A 17838-nucleotide genomic window follows, 5' to 3' on the forward strand; every position below is an offset into this window, starting at 1 on the left:
TGGGACACTACTTTATATCAGGGTCTATGGGGCTCTGGGACACTACTTTATATCAGGGTCTATAGGACTCTGGGACACTACTTTATATCAGGGTCTATGGGGCTCTGGGACACTACTTTATACACTCAGGGTCTATGGGACTCTGGGACACTACTTTATATCAGGGTCTATGGGACTCTGGGACACTACTTTATATCCAGGGTCTATAGGACTCTGGGACACTACTTTATATCAGGGTCTATAGGACTCTGGGACACTACTTTATATCAGGGTCTATAGGACTCTGGGACACTACTTTATATCAGGGTCTATAGGACTCTGGGACACTACTTTATATCAGGGTCTATAGGACTCTGGGACACTACTTTATATCAGGGTCTATGGGGCTCTGGTAAAGTAGTACACTATATAGGAGGAATAAAGGGTGCCATTTGGGATACAACCTTTGAGTTGGGAGGGAATGGTGGGTCGGCCTCAGGTCTAGGATCAGCTTCCCCCAATCCTAACCGTAGACATTAGTGGGGGAAATGGTAAACTGACCCAATATCAGCGTCTAAGGACCTGCTTCCTGTGCGGAACTACATCCTCGTGGTGGGTAGACTTTAAGACGATGACAGTATTCAGTTGGTCACGAAAACAGCCAGATGGAAACCTAACTAGAGTCACGAGTCATTTTTAAGAGACACGAACCAGGCTCTTGTACTCGCTCCCGATAAAAAAAAAAAACAAGAGGACAAGACCGACGTCGGCACGTGCACAGTAGACCACCTGCTGGGTGAGACTGGCGTCGTCCTGTCCTAATGCTGTCGCATACCTCCAACCATTACAGTCAGTTTACATTCTGTGATGTACAGTCACCACTTCCATAGCGTTTAGCCTCGTCACGGCCACTTCCTGCTACTAGTATGGAACCTTCATTTCTGCAGGTTCGTCTCATCGAGATAAACATCTCTACACCCCAACTGATAAGACCACGGACACGTGGAGGAGTAGAATGTAAACAAGCCCAGTGCCTTCACCTACCTGTCCTGAAGGAAAGGACACAAGGACGCTAGCTAGGACTACTGTGACCCTAGACACTTTGTGGTAGAAGACAAAAGTGTAAAGCTCTGCATGGTCAAAACGACATCTGTAGTGGCCCGTACGCCGCTTACTGTGTTGCAGCCTCTGCAGAAGTCAGAACTGCTGTGAAGGAAGTTGTCATGGCAGCGAGTTTGTGTTAATACAGGACCCCCCCCTCCCCTTACCGTCAACCAATCATGTCAATGCGGAGCTATGCCGAGCCCTTTGCATTGTTGCAACATTTAAGAGGCGGAGTTTGATTAAGACTCCGCCTCCGGAGGAAACAATAATTACGTCTCACCCTCCAAGCACATTTGAATCAAATCAAGCTTTTAACTGTAATGGTCCTGAGCTCAGTCACACCGAGCAACATTTCTTCAAAGCATTTAAAACATTTCCCAGAAACGTTCCAGAAATCCTGGTTAGAGGATTTCAGATTTCAACTTATTACCTTATTATACTATATATATTAATATATTATATTGTTCGGGAATCTTCCAACTGGTATTTCTGGAAGTTACCGGATTTTTAACCTTAATCACAGATCTGGGATCAGATTCCCCTACCTCCAAATGTAATCATTAGGTAAATAAGATCTGACTCTGGTCAGCAGTTAGGACCAAACAGATCTGGGATCAGATTCCCCTACCTCCAAATATAATCATTAGGTAAATAAGATCTGACTCTGGTCCAGCAGTTAGGACCAAACAGATCTGGGATCAGATTCCCCTACCTCCAAATGTAATCATTAGGTAAATAAGATCTGACTCTGGTCCAGCAGTTAGGACCAAACAGATCTGGGATCAGATTCCCCTACCTCCAAATGTAATCATTAGGTAAATAAGATCTGACTCTGGTCCAGCAGTTAGGACCAAACAGATCTGGGATCAGATTCCCCCTACCTCAAATGTAATCATTAGGTAAATAAGATCTGACTCTGGTCAGCAGTTAGGGCCAAACAGATCTGGGTTCAGATCCTATTCAACATTCTTTTGTGTTTTTTTGTTGTAATTGCTTGAGCCTGCCTGGAGTGCCAGATGAGCAGGGTTTTCAGCATTCTATTGGTTCCAGGCATACTTAAAATCGATCCCAGATAAAGTAGTTGAAATTATTCTTGAATAGTGTATGAATCCAGGCAGGTCTGACAGGGGCCAATGTCTACTTCCTCCCACTGGCACCTCGGGCTCCAGGATAAAGTTTCTAGGAAGACATTTAGGATCAGCTTCCCTGCCCCCAATCCTAAACACATCAGCATCTCGGGGAAACTTCACCCTACACTGGCAGCTCAGACATACTGTTGTTTCTTGTGAGCCTGTGAGGCCAGGCCTTTGGCTTTCTCTTTAGCTACCAGAGCCGTCTCCCTGGCCCTCTCTGCAGCATGCTCAGCCAGTGTCCTGGAGGGGGTATCACCTGGAAAGAAAAAGAAAGAGAGAGAAAGAGAGAGAAAGAGAGAGAAAGAAAGAGAGAGAAAGAGAGAGAAAGAGAGAGAATGAAAGAGAGAGAGAAAGAGAGAGAAAGAAAGAAAGAATGAGAGAGAGAGAGAGAACGTGGTGGTTAGAACATGGCTGGAGTCAAGGAGTCTTAATCCTCAAATTCAAACCCGACCTGGAAGCCAGTTCCACTGCTTTGTTCCATTGTTCCCTCTAATCAGGGCCTGGTTTAGACCTGGGACACCAGCCATTGTTCCCCTGTAATCAGGGCCTGGTTTAGACCTGGGACACCAGCCATTGTTCCACTGTAATCAGGGCCTGGTTTAGACCTGGGACACCAGCCATTGTTCCCCTGTAATCAGGGCCTGGTTTAGACCTGGGACACCAGCCATTGTCCCCTGTAATCAGGGCCTGGTTTAGACCTGGGACACCAGCCATTGCTCCCCTGTAATCAGGGTCTGGTTTAGACCTGGGACACCAGCCATTGCTCCCCTGTAATCAGGGCCTGGTTTAGACCTGGGACACCAGCCATTGTTCCCCTGTAATCAGGGCCTGGTTTAGACCTGGGACACCAGCCATTGTTCCCCTGTAATCAGGGCCTGGTTTAGACCTGGGACACCAGCCATTGCTCCCCTGTAATCAGGGCCTGGTTTAGACCTGGGACACCAGCCATTGCTCCCTGTAATCAGGGCCTGGTTTAGACCTGGGACACCAGCCATTGCTCCCCTGTAATCAGAGCCTGGTTTAGACCTGGGACACCAGCCATTGTTCCCCTGTAATCAGGGCCTGGTTTAGACCTGGGACACCAGCCATTGTTCCCCTGTAATCAGGGCCTGGTTTAGACCTGGGACACCAGCCATTGTTCCCCTGTAATCAGGGCCTGGTTTAGACCTGGGACACCAGCCATTGCCCCTCCCCCTGTAAAAACAGGGCCTGGTTTAGACCTGGGACACCAGCCATTGTTCCCCTGTAATCAGAGCCTGGTTTAGACCTGGGACACCAGCCATTGCTCCCCTGTAATCAGGGCCTGGTTTAGACCTGGGACACCAGCCAGTGCTCCCCTGTAATCAGGGCCTGGTTTAGACCTGGGACACCAGCCATTGCTCCCCTGTAATCAGGGCCTGGTTTAGACCTGGGACACCAACCAGCCGTGTCTACCCACCGTGCCGTGTCTACCCACCGCACCGTGCCGTGTCTACCCACCGCACCGTGTCTACCCACCGCACCGTGTCTACCCACCGCACCGTGCCGTGTCTACCCCGCACCGTGCCGTGTCCGTGTCTACCCACCGCACCGTGCCGTGTCTACCCACCACACCGTGCCGTGTCTACCCACCACACCGTGCCGTGTCTACCCACCACACCGTGTCTACCCACCACACCGTGCCGTGCCTACCCACCGCACCGTGTCGTGCCTACCCACCACACCGTGCCTACCCACCCCACCGTGCCGTGCCTACCCACCACACCGTGCCGTGTCTACCCACCACACCGTGCCGTGTCTACCCACCACACCGTGCCGTGTCTACCCACCACACCGTGCCGTGTCTACCCACCACACCGTGCCGTGTCTACCCACCACACCGTGTCTACCCTCCCGACCCTGCCTACCACACCGTGCCGTGTCTACCCACCACACCGTGCCGTGTCTACCCACCACACCGCGTCTACCCACCACACCGTGCCGTGTCTACCCACCACACCGTGCCTACCCACCACACCGTGCCTACCCACCACACCGTGCCGTGTCTACCCACCACACCGTGCCTACCCACCACACCGTGCCTACCCACCACACCGTGTCTACCCACCACACCGTGTCTACCCACCACACCGTGTCTACCCACCACACCCACCACACACCCCGTGCGTGTCTACCCACCACACCGTGTCTACCCACCACACCGTGCCGTGTCTACCACTCCCCCACCACACCGTGTCTACCCACCACACCGTGTCTACCCACCACACCGTGCCGTGTCTACCACTCCCCCACCACACCGTGCCGTGTCTACCACTCCCCACCACACAGTGTCTACCCACCACACAGTGTCTACCCACCACACCATGTCTACCCACCACACCATGTCTACCCACCACACCATGTCTACCCACCACACCATGTCTACCACTCCCCCACACACAGTGCAGTGTCTACCACTCCCCCACCACACAGTGCCGTGTCTACCACTCCCCCACCACACAGTGCCGTGTCTACCACTCCCCCCCCCACCACACAGTGCCGTGTCTACCACTCCCCACCACACCGTGCCGTGTCTACCACTCCCCCACCACACAGTGCCGTGTCTACCACTCCCCCACCACACAGTGCCGTGTCTACCACTCCCCCACCACACAGTGCCGTGTCTACCCACCACACCGTGCCGTGTCTACCCACCACGCCGTGCCGTGTCTACCCACCACACAGTGCCGTGTCTACCACTCCCCCACCACACAGCACTGCTAATAATAAGGAACTGAACTGATCGCCCCACCTTATTTTACTGCGTAATAAAACAACTGGCCTTCATCTTACCTTGCATTTTGGCCAGGACGTATTCAAACCCTTTCATGGTCTTTGTAACACTGGTCTTGAACCGGGCAAGGCCGAATTCCTGTAAAATGAGGCCAGACATTAATGATGGTTAGGCTATGACTGACAGGGAGTGCTGGTCTTGTTGTGCGGTATAACTGACAGTGACATTAGTTCCTATGGTGCTATTTGTATTTATGATGGATCCCCATTAGTTCCTGTTGCCAAGGCAGCAGCTACTCTTCCTGGGGTTTATTATGGATCCCCATTAGTTCCTGTTGCCAAGGCAGCAGCTACTCTTCCTGGGGTTTATTATGGATCCCCATTAGTTCCTGTTGCCAAGGCAGCAGCTACTCTTCCTGGGGTTTATTATGGATCCCCATTAGTTCCTGTTGCCAAGGCAGCAGCTACTCTTCCTGGGGTTTATTATGGATCCCCATTAGATCCTGTTGCCAAGGCAGCAGCTACTCTTCCTGGGGTTTATTATGGATCCCCATTAGTTCCTGTTGCCAAGGCAGCACCTACTCTTCCTGGGGTTTATTATGGATCCCCATTAGTTCCTGTTGCCAAGGCAGCAGCTACTCTTCCTGGGGTTTATTATGGATCCCCATTAGTTCCTGTTGCCAAGGCAGCAGCTACTCTTCCTGGGGTTTATTATGGATCCCCATTAGTTCCTACCAAGACAGCAGCTACTCTTCCTGGGGTTTATTATGGATCCCCATTAGTTCCTACCAAGACAGCAGCTACTGTTCCTGGGGTTTATTATGGATCCCCATTAGTTCCTACCAAGACAGCAGCTACTCTTCCTGGGGTTTATTATGGATCCCCATTAGTTCCTACCAAGACAGCAGCTACTCTTCCTGGGGTTTATGATGGATCCCCATTAGTTCCTACCAAGGCAGCAGCTACTCTTCCTGGGGTTTATTATGGATCCCCATTAGTTCCTGTTGCCAAGGCAGCAGCTACTCTTCCTGGGGTTTATTATGGATCCCCATTAGTTCCTGTTGCCAAGGCAGCAGCTACTCTTCCTGGGGTTTATTATGGATCCCCATTAGTTCCTGTTGCCAAGGCAGCAGCTACTCTTCCTGGGGTTTATTATGGATCCCTATTAGTTCCTACCAAGACAGCAGCTACTCTTCCTGGGGTTTATTATGGATCCCCATTAGTTCCTACCAAGACAGCAGCTACTCTTCCTGGGGTTTATTATGGATCCCCATTAGTTCCTACCAAGACAGCAGCTACTCTTCCTGGGGTTTATTATGGATCCCCATTAGTTCCTACCAAGACAGCAGCTACTCTTCCTGGGGTTTATTATGGATCCCCATTAGTTCCTACCAAGACAGCAGCTACTCTTCCTGGGGTTTATTATGGATCCCCATTAGTTCCTGCCAAGGCAGCAGCTACTCTTCCTGGGGTTTACTATGGATCCCCATTAGTTACTGTCAAGGCAGCAGCTACTCTTCCTGGGGTTTATTATGGATCCCCATTAGTTCCTGTTGCCAAGGCAGAAGCTACTCTTCCTGGGGTTTATTATGGATCCCCATTAGTTCCTGCCAAGGCAGCAGCTACTCTTCCTGGGGTTTACTATGGATCCCCATTAGTTACTGTCAAGGCAGCAGCTACTCTTCCTGGGGTTTATTATGGATCCCCATTAGTTCCTACCAAGACAGCAGCTACTGTTCCTGGGGTTTATTATGGATCCCCATTAGTTCCTGCCAAGGCAGCAGCTACTCTTACTGGGGTTTACTATGGATCCCCATTAGTTACTGTCAAGGCAGCAGCTACTCTTCCTGGGGTTTATTATGGATCCTCATTAGTTCCTGCTCTCTGCAGCTCTTTGTTAGGTGTTGTAGTCATTTCGATTGCTGTAGTAGCTGACGTGTACAGTGTTGAGTCATCCGCAAACACTGGCTATACTTAAAACCGTTAGTGAAGATTGATAAAAAGGGGCCTAGACAGCTGCCCTGGGGAATTCCTGATTCTACTTGAATTATGTTGGAGGCTTCCATTAAAGAACACCCTCTGTGTTCCATAACTCTTTATCCACAATATGTGACCCGTTTCCGGAAACTAGTCGCAGCTCACTATTTCGCAGGAGAGCCGTTTGAACGTATGTGAACCATGTGAACTTTCATGTGCCTTAATAACAAACTTGTATGTAAATAGAAATAGAATTGTTAAAATTACGAGGCTAGTAGGTTTAGCCACAGAAAGAGACAGCAACCTTCCCGCAAGCCACGGTAGGCTGAGATAATGAGTGGGCTGGACATGCCGAGAGATGAGTTTGGATTGGTCTACCATATAGCACACTTCTGTCCATTTGAGCTGGTCAGTAAGTCTAGGTAATCCTGTCTAACGCGGCTTTTTAAAAATGCATCTTGTATTAACAGCTGATTTTTTTTTTTTTTTTTTTTAAATCAGTGTAATTCGAGTATTATAGCTAAGGAGAAGGAGAAAACACCTGTCTCCGGATTACATCTTCAAACTAAAGGCAACCATGACATCCAGCTATTGGTAACAGGTCAGCTATTTGAACCAGTAAAGGGGGCTTTAATATTCTTAAGTAGCAGAATGACGTTTTGCTTCCCTCCAGGCCTGAGGCCTACTACACTCTCTAGTAGGCTTAAAATGTAAGATATGGTAAATAGGAGTGGCAATATCATTCGCTTTCAATAATATAAATTACCTCAGTAATTTTCCATCTAGATGGTCAGACCCCGGTAGTTTGTCATTATTGATAGACAATTTTCTCACCTCTTCCACAATCATTTTACGGAATTGCAATTGTCGTATTTCATAATTTGATCAGATATACTTGGATGTGTAGAGTCAGCGTTTGTTGCTGGCATGTCATGCCTAAATTTGCTAATCTTGCCAATGAAAAAAAATAATTAAAGTAGTTGGCAATATCAGTCGGTTTTGTGATGAATGTGAAGAGTCCCCCACCAACATTTAAGGCGCTCCAAAGCTTTTTACTATCATTCTTTATGTCATTTATTTGTTTCATAGTGTAGTTTTATTCAGTTTAGTCTCATGATTTCTACGTTTGCCAATCAGTTGGGCTGCCAGACTTATTTGCCATTCCTTTTGCCTCATCCATCTCAACCATACAATGTTTCAATTCCTCATCATTCCACAGGGGATTTAAGTAAACACAGTAATTTTCTTATACATGGCTACATACTATACATGGCTACATACAATACATCGCTCAGCCCAGTCAAAACTGTTCGCTGCTCTGGCCCCCAATGGTGGAACAAACTCCCTCACGACGCCAGGACAGCGGAGTCAATCACCACCTTCCGGAGACACCTGAAACCCCACCTCTTTAAGGAATACCTAGGATAGGATAAAGTAATCCTTCTCACCCCCTTAAAAGATTTAGATGCACTATTGTAAAGTGGCTGTTCCACTGGATGTCATAAGGTGTATGCACCAATTTGTAAGTCGCTCTGGATAAGAACGTCTGCTAAATGACTTAAATGTAACTGTAATGTAAATATATACTATACATGGCTATATACTATACATGGCTACCTAGCTATATACATGGCTGTAGAAAGATTGTCAAGTCAGGGACTTTCTAGGGACCCCACCCTTCCAGTACCACTTAGTTCCCACTTGCCCTTAAACCCACACACACACACACACACACACCTACCTGTATAGCTCTGGAGAGCCCGTAGAGGTTAGACGAGATCCAGGCCTCTCTGTTAATCTCCGTCCAGCTGGTGTTGTCAGGGTTAATTCTGTACTCACAACGCTCCTCCACAGACTGACAGGGGAATCAAAGCATAGACCTTATTAGGACTAAAACTACAGTGAAAATAGTGCATTCAGAGAGTATAACATTACAGCCTTATTCTAACGGATTAAATGTTATTTTCCTCATCAATCTACACACAATATACCCCATAATGACAAAGCGAAAAACAGGTTTAGACATTTTTGCTAAAATATTAACTATAACTATATAATTAAATATAACTTTATATAAATATTCAGACCCTTGACAGGATCTGCAGAGAAGAATAGGAGGAACTCCCCCGAATACAGGTGTGCCAAGCTTGTAGCGTCAGACCCAAGACGACTCTGGGCTGTAAACGCTACCAAAAGGTGCTTCAACAAAGTACTGAGTAAAGGGTCTGAATACTTATGTAAATGTGATCGTTTTTTAAAATTTGAAAAACATTTGTAACAATTTCTAAAAACCGTTTTTTTTTTTTTTGCTTTGTCATTATGGAGGTATTGTGTGTAGATTGAAAAAAACAAAAACAATTGAATCCATTTTAGAATGAGGCTGTAACAAAATGTGGAAAATGTCAAGGGGCCTGAATATTTTTCAAATGCCAGAGTAGAAGATAAACTAGTAATTAGTCATGATTTATTAGGATGCGCCGGAACGTTGGCTAATCTTCCTGGGGTCCACATTGTATTAAGAGCTGCTGGTTCGTGTCTTCATAGTGACTCCCACCAGAGAAATACTGCTCAAATTCAGATACACTGAGCAAAAGTATGTGGACACTCCTTCAAATTAGTAGATTTGGCCATTTCCGCCAAACACGTTGCCGACAGGTGTAGGTAAAAACAATAATAAATTTAAAAATATATCGAAATAATTAATCAAAATTGAGCACACAGCCATGCAATCTCCATAGACAAACATTGTCAGTAGAATGGCCTTACTGAAGAGCTCAGTGCCTTTCAACGTGGCACCGTCATAAGATGCCACCTTTCCAACAAGTCAGTTCGTCAAATTTCTGCCCTGACAGGGCGTCCCCGGTCAACTGTAAGTGCTGTTATTGTGAAGTGGAAACGTCTAGGAGCAACAACGGCTCAGCTGCAAAGTGGTAGGCCACACAAGCTCACAGAACTAAAAACTTGTCTGTCGTTCTTTGCTTCTCACTTCTCACTACTGAGTTCCAAACTGCCTCTGGAAGCAACGTCAGCACAACTGTTCGTCGGGAGCTTCATGAAATGGGTTTCCGTGGCCGAGCAGCCGCACACAAACCTAAGATCACCATGAGCAATGCCAACCATCGAGTGGTGTAAAGCTCGCCGCCATTGGACTCTGAAACAGTGGTTCTCTGGAGTGATGAATCACTCTTCACCATCTGACAGTCCGACGGACTAATCTGTGTTTGGCTGGATGCCAGGAGAACGCTACCTTGCCCCAATGCATAGTGCCAACTGTAAAGTTTGGTGGAGGAGGAATAATGGTCTGTGGCTGTTTTTCATGGTTCAGGCCCCTTAGTTCCAGCGAAGGGAAGTCTTAACGCTACAGCATACAATGACATTCTAGACGATTCTAAGCTTCCAACTTTGTGGCAACAGTTTGGGAAGGCCCTATCCTGTTTCAGCATGACAATGCCCCCGTGCACAAAGCGAGGTCCATACAGAAATGGTTAGTTGAGATCAGTGTGGTAGAACTTGACTGGCCTGCACAGAGCCCTGACCTCAACACCATCAAAAGCCTTCCCAGAAGAGTGGAGGCTGTTATAGAGCAATGTTCCAACTGTTATGGAGGCTGATATAGCAATGTTCCAACATCTACTGGAAAGCCTTCCCAGAAGAGTGGAGGCTGATATAGCAGCAAAGAGTGGAGGCTGTATAGCAGCAATGTTCAACATCTAGTGGAAAGCCTTCCCAGAAGAGTGGAGGCTGATATAGCAGCAATGTTCCAACATCTAGTGGAAAGCCTTCCCAGAAGAGTGGAGGCTGTTATAGCAGCAATGTTCCAACATCTAGCCTTCCCAGAAGAGTGGCTGTTATAGCAGCAATGTTCCAACATCTAGTGGAAAGCCTTCCTAGAAGAGTGGAGGCTGTTATAGCAGCAATGTTCCAACATCTAGAGGAAGAGCCAGCAATGTTCCATCTAGTGGAAAGCAGAAGAGTGGATGGAGGCTGATATAGCAGCAATGTACCAACATCTAGTGGAAAGCCTTCCCAGAAGAGTGGAGGCCGTTATAGCAGCAATGTTCCAACATCTAGTGGAAAGCCTTCCCAGAAGAGTGGAGGCTGATATAGCAGCAATGTACCAACATCTAGTGGAAAGCCTTCCTAGAAGAGTGGAGGCTGTTATAGCAGCAATGTTCCAACATCTAGAGGAAAGCCTTCCCAGAAGAGTGGATGGAGGCTGTTATAGCAGCAATGTTCCAACATCTAGTTGAAAGCCTTCCCAGAAGAGTAGAGGCTGTTATAGCAGCAATGTTCCGACATCTAGTGGAAAGCCTTCCCAGAAGAGTGGAGGCTGTTATAGCAGCAATGTTCCAACATCTAGTGGAAAGTCTTCCCAGAAGAGTGGAGGCTGTTATAGCAGCAAAGGGGGGGGACCAACTCCATATTAATGCCCATGATTTTGGAATGAGATGTTTGACGTACAGATGTCCACATACTTTTGGTCATGTAGTGTAGATTCAAAGATGAAGACTTGCGCTGGCTCCCTGAGCTAATACCAAGGCTTTAGCTCAGCAGGTTAGCACAGTCACAGTATGAATCCCAGTCGGTCACACGTACCATCATTCGTGCGTGGCTGATGTTCCAAGTCAGCGTTGTCATGGTTCTGTTCTGGGGGTCCACAATGGAATCCTCGATGATGTAGGCGTGCCTGGCCATGGTAACCGGCAGGTACTTCTCCATCCAGCGAGGGGCGCGGTTAGTTTTGGTCAGCAGTCGCCTAGAGACCAGACGGTTACCGGGAGTTACATCCCTGAAGATGATGTCCTCCGTTAGGACATGGTTACTGTGGGGAGAGAAGAGAGTTCATTGTAATATTGTAATATTTATAGTTCCTTGTAATATTGTATTACAGTTAGAGACATGCTGGGGAGAAAAGAGATGGGAGGGGTAAATTAGGTATCATTCAGAGACACTTTACAGCTTAAAAGGATACTAAAAGATTAGAGGTCCAAACGTATCACCACAACAACAAAAGGTGTATTAACCAAAGTCCCAGAATGCCCCTTGATCCAGACAGGTAAACTCAGATACTGCTCAGTTCAATCATTTGGGCATCTTTGAATTCAGTATCATTATATATGTTTTTTTTTTACATTTCATTTTAAAATAAGAGACAGCCATGTATGCATTAATTCACAAATTATACAAATCTAAGTACACAGTGTTAGGTTCAGACCCCTTCACTTTTTCCACCATTGGTTTAAGTTAGTCTTATTCTAAAATGTATTGAATTAAATATTTTCCTCAATCTACAAACAATACTCAATAATGACAAAGTGAAGTTTTTGCAAATGTATAACAAACAGAAATACCTTATTTACGTAAGTATTCAGACCTTTTGCTATGAGACTTGAAATTCAGCTCAGGTTCATCCGGTTTCCATTGATCATCCTTGAGATGTTTCTACAACTTGATTGGAGTCCAGCTGCGGTCAATTCAACTGATTGGACATGATTTGGAAAGGCACACACCTGTCTGTATAAGGTCCCACAGTTGACAGGTGCATGTCAGAGCAAAAACCAAGCCATGAGGTCGAAGGAATTGTCCGTAGAGTTCGAGACAGGGATTGTGTCGAGGCACAGATCTGGGGAAGGGTACCAAAACGTTTCTGCAGCATTGAAGTTCTCCAACACCACCATGGCATCCATCAATCTTAAATAGAAGTCTGGTACCATCCAGAATCTTCCTAGAGCTGGCCGTCCGGCCAAACTGAGCAATCGGGGAGAAGGGCCTTGGTCAGGGGAGGTGACCATGGTCAGGGAGGTGACCAAGAACCCAATAGTCACGGTCAGAGCTCCAGAATTCTTCTGTGGTAGAACCTTCCAGAAGGACAACCATCTCTGCAGCACTCCACCAAATCAGGCCTTTATGGTAAAGTGGCCAGACGGAAGCCACTACTCAGTAAAAAAGGCACATGACAGCCCGCTTGAGTTTGCCAAAAGGCACCTAAAGGACTCTCAGACCATTTGAAACCAAGATGGAATTATTTGGCCTGAATGCCAAACGTCATGTCTGGAGGAAACCTGGCACCTTGCCTACGGTGAAGCATGGTGGTGACAGCATCAGGCCTTGGGAGGTTTTCAGCGGCATGGACTGGGAGACTAGTCAGGATCGAGGAAAGATGAATGGAGCAAAAGCAAAGACAAGTCCTTCATTAAAACCTGCTCCAGAGCGCTCAGGACCTCAGACTCATCAACAACATTTGCATAAAAGTAGCTTATTTTATAAAAATGTGCGCAGTCTTCAACCAGTAATGACATAATTCATGAGGCAAGAGGTGGGCGGCCTGTCAGAGAAGTCAGTTGGCTGAGGCAGTAGATCTCTGGTGCAGACGTGCGAGAGAGATCGAATAAGTGAATTGATAAAGTTTTGGTGGCTATCAGCTTTGAAAATCTGCATATTTTGCTTTTTGGTTCGTATATTACCACAAACAAAGTACCAGGGTGTTGAATTGATGTTAGCTTCAGCTGTCAGCTAGCTAGGAAAGTTATCCTACAAAATATGGAAGATACCGGTATCTTCTTGCATTGTAAAGGGTTCTAGCCTGTAGGACATTGTTTTGCGAACAGTAAATGAACAGTTTCAACATGCCGTGTTGCATTATTCAAGCGTGTTAACTTCTGTGCAGCATGAGTGGAGAGGTAACATGTGAGCTCACGCTATAAAAGGGGGACATCTGCTGCGCTAACAGACCGGTTTGATCCGTGAGACACATGACAGAAGTACCGAAAGTTCACAATAAATCTAGTGCCAAAACCAGTGGAGTCCGGCTCATAATAATGCCTTGAAATACAGTCAATGGAATGGTATCAAACATGTGGTTGATACCAGTCGATTGACTCCATTCTAGCCATTAGAGCCGTCCTCCCCTCGGCAGCCTCCACTGCACCAAACCATTTTTTTTCATGTTCTAGTACTGGGAGATTTCCAGTAATTGCGCTAAGCTAACGATATGCTAACTTCAATCATCTCCAGACTGCACGCAGACACATACAAAAAAATGGCTTCCATGAGTTCGTCTGACTGGGTAAGTATCTTGCAGTAAACCTCTGAATCACTGACAGTGAATGTTTTCCAGGTGTGTGTGTGTGTGTGTGTGTGTGTGTGTGTGTGTGTGTGTATACCAACAATGCTTCAACTTCACTATGACTTTAGTGATACAGCAAACAACCTGTTTTCCAGGTTGGGCATTCATATGAGTTAGTCGAGGTCTATTTATAGTACAGCCTAGTGACATTAGGAGGGTTAGTCTAGGACTATTTATAAACAGGGTAGTTTGAGCCCTGAATGCTTATTGGCTGACAGCTGTGGTATATCAGACCACATGTTTTATTTTACCTTTATTTAACTAGGCAAGTCAGTTAAGAACAAATTCTTATTTTCAATGACAGCCTAGGAACATACCACGGGTATGACAAAAAAAAAAAAACGTATTTTACTGCTCTAATTACATTGCCCGGACAGTGTGTGTATATATATATATATATATCTCTCTCTCTGCTTCTATTTTCAATCACTTGATGCATTCGCACCTGATGCACACTACGTAAACAATAGCCGAAAGTAACCGTGAAAATACACACCCGGAAATACAAAGCTACAGATAATTATACAGACCAGCGTTCTGGAAGTCTGTTTAATAACATATTGGTGGATATTTTGTCTCATATTTCCACCCGAGGATGAAATCAGCAGACAACAGGTAACACAGTAAGTTTAACTTAAGTTTATTCAACATTCTGACTTGTAGATGGGTCTTTTGGGGATGTATGAACACAGAGAAAGGCAGTGGTGGGGAAAGTACCCAACTGTCATACTTCAGGAAAAGTATAGAAACCTTCACAGAAAGTTGCTCAAGTGAAAGTCACCCAGTAAAATACTACTTGAGTAAGTCACCCAGTAAAATACTACTTGAGTAAAAGGGAAAGTCACCCAGTAAAATACTACTTGAGTAAAAGTCACCCAGTAAAATACTACTTGAGTAAAAGTCACCCAGTAAAATACTACTTGAGTAAAAGTCACCCAGTAAAATACTACTTGAGTAAAAGTCACCCAGTAAAATACTACTTGAGTAAGTCACCCAGTAAAATACTACTTGAGTAAGTCACCCAGTAAAATACTACTTGAGTAAAAGTCACCCAGTAAAATACTACTTGAGTGAAAGTCACCCAGTAAAATACTACTTGAGTGAAAGTCACCCAGTAAAATACTACTTGAGTAAAAGTGAAAGTCACCCAGTAAAATACTACTTGAGTAAAAGTGAAAGTCACCCAGTAAAATACTACTTGAGTAAAAGTCACCCAGTAAAATACTACTTGAGTGAAAGTCACCCAGTAAAATACTACTTGAGTAAAAGTCACCCAGTAAAATACTACTTGAGTAAAAGTCACCCAGTAAAATACTACTTGAGTAAAAGTGAAAGTCACCCAGTAAAATACTACTTGAGTGAAAGTCACCCAGTAAAATACTACTTGAGTGAAAGTCACCCAGTAAAATACTACTTGAGTAAGTCACCCAGTAAAATACTACTTGAGTAAAAGGGAAAGTCACCCAGTAAAATACTACTTGAGTAAAAGTCACCCAGTAAAATACTACTTGAGTAAAAGTCACCCAGTAAAATACTACTTGAGTAAAAGTCACCCAGTAAAATACTACTTGAGTAAAAGTCACCCAGTAAAATACTACTTGAGTGAAAGTCACCCAGTAAAATACTACTTGAGTAAAAGTGAAAGTCACCCAGTAAAATACTACTTGAGTAAAATCCAAAAATATTTGGGTTTTAGATATACCTAAGTATCAAAAGTATTCATTTCAGCGTTCTTATATTAAAGGCACCATTTATCTTACCTGTAGGGGTTGGGGGATCTTTCTTACCTGTAGGGGTTGGGGGGGTATCTTTCTAACCTGTAGGGGTTGGGGGTATCTTTCTTACCTGTAGGGGTTGGGGGGTTATCTTTCTTACCTGTAGGGGTTGGGGGGTATCTTTCTTACGTGTAGGGGTTGGGGGGGTATCTTTCTTACCTGTAGGGGTTGGGGGGTATCTTTCTTACCTTTTCTTACGTGTAGGGGTTGGGGGTATCTTTCTTACCTGTAGGGGTTGGGGGGTATCTTTCTTACCTGTCGGGGTTGGGGGTATCTTTCTTACCTGTCGGGGTTGGGGGGTATCTTTTGGGGGTATCTTACCTGTCGGGGTTGGGGGTATCTTTCTTACCTGTAGGGGTTGGGGGGTATCTTTCTTACCTGTAGGGGTTGGGGGTATCTTTCTTACCTGTAGGGGTTGGGGGTATCTTTCTTACCTGTAGGGGTTGGGGGTATCTTTCTTACCTGTAGGGGTTGGGGGCATCTTTCTTACCTGTAGGGGTTGGGGGGGTATCTTTCTTACCTGTAGGGGTTGGGGGGGCATCTTTCTTACCTGTAGGGGTTGGGGGGGTATCTTTCTTACCTGTAGGGGTTGGGGGTATCTTTCTTACCTGTAGGGGCTCTTTCTTACCTGTAGGGGTTGGGGGGTATCTTTCTTTACCTGTAGGGGTTGGGTGGTATCTTTCTTACCTGTAGGGGTTGGGGGGTATCTTTCTTACCTGTAGGGGTTGGGGGTATCTTTCTTACCTGTAGGGGTTGGGGTATCGCTCCCAGAAAGCAATACAGACTTGGTCCCAGGAACTTTTCAGAAGACCCACACAGGCAAAGTACTTCACCATTGTTCCAGTAAAAGACGACTTTATATGTACACTTTGGTAAATACCTGTTAGAAGAATAGTACACGTGAGTAAGCTCAAATGAACTAGTATATTATCAATTACATGCACAACAGCCCAATTAATCGTGAAACGAGAAGGCTGCACTAAAAGCGAAACTCCTAGATAAAGCATAGAAAATGGAATGTTGACAGCTGTCAATCAACTTCGGTAAAATTTAAAAAAAAAAATAATAATAATAATAATAGTTAACGGTTACCCGTCTGTGCATATTATCTCTCTATATGCACGTCCACATAACGCTCGATATGCAACCCAGTTCTGCTAACGACGTGTGACAGGTTGACAGGAAACGGTCACGTCTTCACGCAGTCCCTCGAGTCTTACTGGAATGCTAACGAGCTAGTTAGCTTAGCATAGAGTGGGTGGTCAACGCCATCAATTAATTAGCTACATAGCGCTAAAGTGACCCATTTTCATATGAAGGAAAACACATCTTTCCGCTTGAATATGAAACGGTAAGAAAGCCACTTACCTCGTTGGCAATACCATTTACAGCGGAGATAATTGCATTTTTCTACTACTTTTAGAAGAATGTAGCTTGCAGCTACACGACAGACTGATTCCGGCCAATTGAAAGGGAAGGTCAAGAACAACGACATATCCGGTGCGACCAAAAGCAGAGCGGAAGCGGTGAAGCGAGAGTGATCCAAAATCTGTCTTCTCCACGGCAGGTGGCGTTGTTTCAGCGGAAGGAGGATGGCGGAAGCAGAGAAGGCGCTTGAATCTGACAGCGGTGGCAATAAGGATGAATGGGCTTTTGTCCAAAATGATGAAATATTGTGGGAAAGGAATCGTCTAGTCTTGGTTTTACCCCTTTGTATCTGGTAGGAGTTGGTTTTCTGGGGCTGTTCTTATTATATCACAGTGATTTGGTGGATCAGGGAGAGTATCCAAAACGGTGAAAAAAACCCTTGGATAAAGTAGTCAGTGAAATACAAGAGGAGTGTGCTTGCATTGATGTTGTGTGTTTCAGCTGATCAGAAGGAACATTTGTTGGCCTCACTCAAGTTAATTATTATCCTGTGTCGTGTTTTGAGCTACAGAGCAGGGAACCCGTCAAAGGACTAACGCTAAAAAAAGAAATCCTGAACGTTGAG

The 17838-nt window shown here is 45.7% G+C and overlaps 1 protein-coding gene across 4 annotated transcripts; it reads right to left on the minus strand.

Moving 5' to 3' along the window:
• Positions 1 to 2010: 2010 nt before the first annotated feature.
• On the minus strand, positions 2011 to 17378 carry prelid1a (PRELI domain containing 1a). Of its 4 annotated transcripts, none has more exons than XM_052518008.1 (7): positions 17214 to 17378; positions 16938 to 17088; positions 16590 to 16725; positions 11541 to 11766; positions 8686 to 8799; positions 5028 to 5106; positions 2011 to 2472 (listed from the first exon to the last, which is right to left on the minus strand). In XM_052518008.1, exons 3-7 carry the CDS (start codon positions 16679 to 16681, stop codon positions 2348 to 2350), a joined length of 636 nt encoding a protein of 211 aa, XP_052373968.1. In that variant the 5' UTR covers positions 16682 to 16725; positions 16938 to 17088; positions 17214 to 17378; the 3' UTR covers positions 2011 to 2347. The 4 variants fall into 4 exon arrangements, with proteins under 4 accessions (XP_052373968.1, XP_052373969.1, XP_052373966.1 ...); XM_052518009.1 differs by having other exon boundaries at positions 16938 to 17072; positions 17214 to 17322; XM_052518006.1 differs by lacking the exon at positions 16938 to 17088 and having other exon boundaries at positions 17214 to 17346.
• Positions 17379 to 17838: the final 460 nt, after the last annotated feature.

The sequence above is a fragment of the Oncorhynchus keta genome, chromosome 4 (assembly GCF_023373465.1).
Source record: "Oncorhynchus keta strain PuntledgeMale-10-30-2019 chromosome 4, Oket_V2, whole genome shotgun sequence".
Taxonomy (NCBI): Eukaryota; Metazoa; Chordata; class Actinopteri; order Salmoniformes; family Salmonidae; genus Oncorhynchus; species Oncorhynchus keta.

Bases quoted from the DNA above. Each gene is read 5' to 3' on its own strand.
- prelid1a (XM_052518006.1), bottom strand. From the start codon at position 17,340: ATGTCGTTGTTCTTGACCTTCCCTTTCAATTGGCCGGAATCAGTCTGT. The intron at 16,726-17,213 runs GTAAGTGGCTTT...TTCTTCTAACAG, and splicing joins TAAATGGTATTGCCAACGAG to GTATTTACCAAAGTGTACAT. The intron at 8,800-11,540 runs GTACGTGTGACC...TTCCCCTGTCAG, and splicing joins TCAGCCACGCACGAATGATG to TCTGTGGAGGAGCGTTGTGA.